The sequence below is a fragment of the Apaloderma vittatum genome, unplaced genomic scaffold (genome assembly GCF_000703405.1).
Source record: "Apaloderma vittatum isolate BGI_N311 unplaced genomic scaffold, ASM70340v1 scaffold33105, whole genome shotgun sequence".
Classification (NCBI taxonomy): Eukaryota; Metazoa; Chordata; class Aves; order Trogoniformes; family Trogonidae; genus Apaloderma; species Apaloderma vittatum.
This window is the reverse complement of record NW_009719366.1, coordinates 1-3,842: the sequence shown is the minus strand read 5'-3', so window position 1 is coordinate 3,842 and position 3,842 is coordinate 1. Positions and strand designations below refer to the sequence as shown.

Sequence of the window (3,842 nt, the reverse complement as noted above, 5' to 3'; positions counted from 1 at the left end):
GCTTTCTGGCGAGCTCAAGGTCAGAGCACTCGCAGCTGGTGGGTTTGCTGGGGCACTTCGGCCTCCAGCGAGGGCTGGTATGCACAAGGAAAGAAAGGCGCTTCCTCAGCAAGCTCCTGCTTCTCCTTCTCCAGTCCCTTCTCTAGAACCCCAGGCCTGGCACTTGAGCACCATTGAGTCTTTTGTGAGCAGGGTACGACTGCATGGAAAGGAAAGCTGGCTAGCAATATCTTCGGACCTGATCACAGTGTAATCTAGCTACCCTTTCTGAGTCAGCTTGATCACTTTACAAAGAGCCTGTGATCCGGTAGTGTGTGTGACAGGCTGAATACTTCTTGCAGGGGCTTTAACCAAGGCAGATTGGGGACCTCTTCACAGCTCTGCATCTGGTAGCTGAAGGAGGTAAAATTGAGCTTTCCCTGAAACAGTCTACCTCTAGCATATGTTATGGTGCTAGTGTTGACTTCTGTTCTTAGTGAGATTTAACTGCTAAGTCTCTACTGCCTTTCACAAGACTTGGGTGTTTGCTTTTCTTCTGTTCTAATGCTTGTTTTCCATCAGCCTGCCCAAGGGTGCCTGGCAGGTGGCAGTGAGAACTTCTAGTCCCGCTGAAACTAGCTCTTGCGGAGATGTTTTGAAAACAGCTGGTTTTATTTCACAGACCTCATAATAATACAGTTAAACAGCAATACCTGTGTTCATCTGGGTACTGCTTGTCAGAAGATTTTGCTACCTCAGTTCCTTGAACGTTTCAGGCTGCCATTAATAGGATAAAGGTGAAGTTGTTGTAGCTTCTCAGTCTTAGGACTCTAGTGGCAGGGGAAAAATGTGGGAAATTGCTGCGTGTTCGTTTTCCCAGTAACACAAGCCAGATATGAAAAAGATGCTTGCCTGTTAAGGTAGGTGATCTGTTCTGAGAGAAGACTGTAGCACAAGGTCTGGCCTTGAACAGTTGCTGGGACAACATTTTCTCTCTTTCCTCCATGGAAATGCCAGTACTGGCTCAGAGATTCTTTACTTCTGCAGGCTGTTATGAAGCTCCCTTGTATATGACTTGAAAATGGAGTGAACTTGGGGGAAAAAAATACCAACCTTCTCTGTATTGTGACCCCTGGTTTCAGCTTGTGCCCATGGGAGGGGATGTGTACCTGAAATAGTCACTTGAGGAGGAGGAGAGAATGTTTGACTGAGTAGCCTGGGAAGTTTTCTGCTTGTGCTTTGTCCTGAATAAGGCAGCTGGGTGTCCTCATGATGCCTCCTCCTCAGGGAGCTTCATTTTCTACATGCAGCATGAATTTGCAATTACGTGTTGAAATACTTTCTGGCTTCCAAAGCAATCTGCAAATTAATTAATTCTGTTTGTTACAGACGAACCTCCCAATCTTCAAACTGAAGGAGTCATGTGTGAGGAGACGATACAGTGACTTCGAATGGCTGAAAAATGAGCTGGAACGAGACAGTAAGGTGAGGCCTGGCTCAGACCTGCTTATTCTTGAAACCAGGACATTTGGAAACAGTTGTAGTGATAATCTTGAGAATAGGGGCTGTGGGCAGATGTTGGAGCTTGATCTCTATCCCTGTAATGGGGCTGGAGGCGAGTGTCAAATGATATCCGCCTGCAGGTGGCGTTCTGCTAACAGGATGATTCTGTGCTGTCAGATTGTAGTGCCACCCCTGCCTGGAAAAGCTTTGAAACGACAGCTTCCCTTCCGAGGAGATGAAGGCATCTTTGAGGAGTCTTTCATTGAGGAACGGAGACAGGGACTAGAACAGTTTATCAACAAGTAAGCTTGATGTACTGGGTTTGTTCTGTGCTGCCTTTCTGGCTACTGCTGGTAGAAGAGGTATATGGGTTGACCAGGAAGGAGTCTTGATCCGCTGCACACAGGTGCCATGCTAAAGATTCTGAAGCAAGTCCTGCCTTGAATGTGGGTTATACTCAATGCCCTCTTCTGAGAATGAAGCATATATCAGCATAATAGCTGTGCTGCAGAGACCCGCCTGACAGGGTAGTGCTTGTTCAGGATGCTCATGCCCTGCTGCAGATCATGGTGTGGGAGGGAGCACCCTGTGCTCAATCACGTCTTGCTGGCCCTATTGCACAGCAAGTTGGTGACCTTGGTCTGAGCCCAGTGCTGGTGTGCTTGGAGCTGGCTGCCCGTGAGCAAGGTTTGCCTTACTCCCTGTAGAGCACAGAGGTGTGGGGGTCTCAGTGGCAGCTGTGCTAACCTCCACATCTGATTTTCTTCCAGAATTGCTGGACACCCACTGGCACAGAATGAGCGCTGCTTACATATGTTCCTGCAAGAGGAGACTATTGATAGGAATTATGTCCCAGGGAAAGTGCGCCAGTAGGAGCACCTGGCACTGTCTTCCTCCATTCCACTCTCCCTCCTGCAAAAATGACATTTATTTTTACACTAAATCTGTCTTATCTGAACCAGCTTTTCCTCTCTTGAACCTCCCAGTTTGTTCAGTATTTTCCTCTTTTGTAACTGGCAGCGGCTTGTTCTACTGGGCTGTGTTCTTGGCCTAAAGGTATGAAGATTTATGCAAGTGAGTGTGTTGTCCCACACCTTGGGACAGATGTGAATAGGTGTGGAGCACGAACTTGCTTATGACATTATGGCGTAGGAGCTGCTTCTCTCCCTGTACAGGAAGGTATGAGATGACCTTCACTCCCCTGTCCATGCAGCCCCAACCATCTCTGCAGGAGACTTTGAAGAATAGCAGTTGTCATGTTGGTCAGTGATCGCATCAGGTATTAGAGTTTTAGTAAGGCTTATCCAAAACAGTGAGTTAGGTGCCTGGGTGTGTTGGTCTCTTGTCCGCCCTATTCACCCTGCATGAAACCCCCACTCTTCACTGTCTGGAAGTGCTGAGACCCAAGACCTACTCTAATCTGCTCTCAGCCTCCTGCATTACAGACCTGTTTAGTGTATTCGTGTTAATCCCCCTCCTTCTAATGTGCTGCTGGCAGCTTGAGGGGTTTCCATGATGTGTGCTCTCATGATGTTCTGCGTGGGCTATTTGGCCTGTGGAAGTTTGGATAGCCTGGGCTGTAGCAGTGTGTGAATCCTTGGCTCAGGATTTTAAAAATGGCACAGCTTGCTTTGCTGTGGGCTGGTGTGGTGATGTTTCCAGCAGCACCTTGCTCAGCTGAGCTGTGACCTTGTCCTGTGCCCCAGTTGCAGAGAGGAGGACATGGGTCTGGCTGAGGAGAATCAGGAGAGGGCTACTGGCAGATGTTGTAGTGTGTGGCCACGAAGGCTGCCACAGGAGAAGGCTACCAGTGGGGCCTGGGGTGAGGCCACCTCTCCAGAAAGGGATGGCAGAAAATGGTTGATCAGTCCTGGGTTAGACATTTGTCTGTGAAGCTGGAGAAGTAACAATGACTTTTTGTGTGTTCTCCCTTGTTCTGCAGTGAGCTAGGTAGTTACCTGTGTGGAAGTGAGGACACAAGACTGGTCAGGCAAATGTTCACAGCTTGAGGAGGACCACGGTGCTGTGACTTGCTGCAGCATAACTATCCTTTGGAGGCTCCTTCAGCTGCCACAGGTGCAATGAGTGAGGTTGGGCCTCAGCTTGGGGTCTTCTCAGGTCAAGGCTGACTAGTTTATAAGCGCTTGGCCACTTTATGGTGGCACATTTGAACCTTTCTTGGAGCATAGGCCTATAGTGACTGCCCTCCTCTTCCTGTTGAGGCTTTCTGTAATGACTCCTGCGTTTTCTGGTAAGGAGCTAGCACTACTGGGCAACAGGAGGCCCTCGGAGAAGAGGAGAAGTCGCTCCAGGTTGCTGCTCCTGGGGCTGGCTGAGCCCGGGAAGGGCTGTGGGGCAGC

The 3,842-nt window shown here is 49.1% G+C and overlaps 1 protein-coding gene across 1 annotated transcript; it reads left to right on the top strand.

The window, feature by feature from the left end:
- Positions 1-4: 4 nt before the first annotated feature.
- Positions 5-3,101, top strand: LOC104269650 (sorting nexin-12; the record flags this gene model as incomplete). The annotated part of the gene is made up of 4 exons (XM_009870611.1): positions 5-25; positions 1,369-1,464; positions 1,660-1,784; positions 2,253-3,101. Coding segments are annotated over 4 exons (345 nt in total), but the record flags the coding sequence as incomplete, so codon positions are not given.
- Positions 3,102-3,842: the final 741 nt, after the last annotated feature.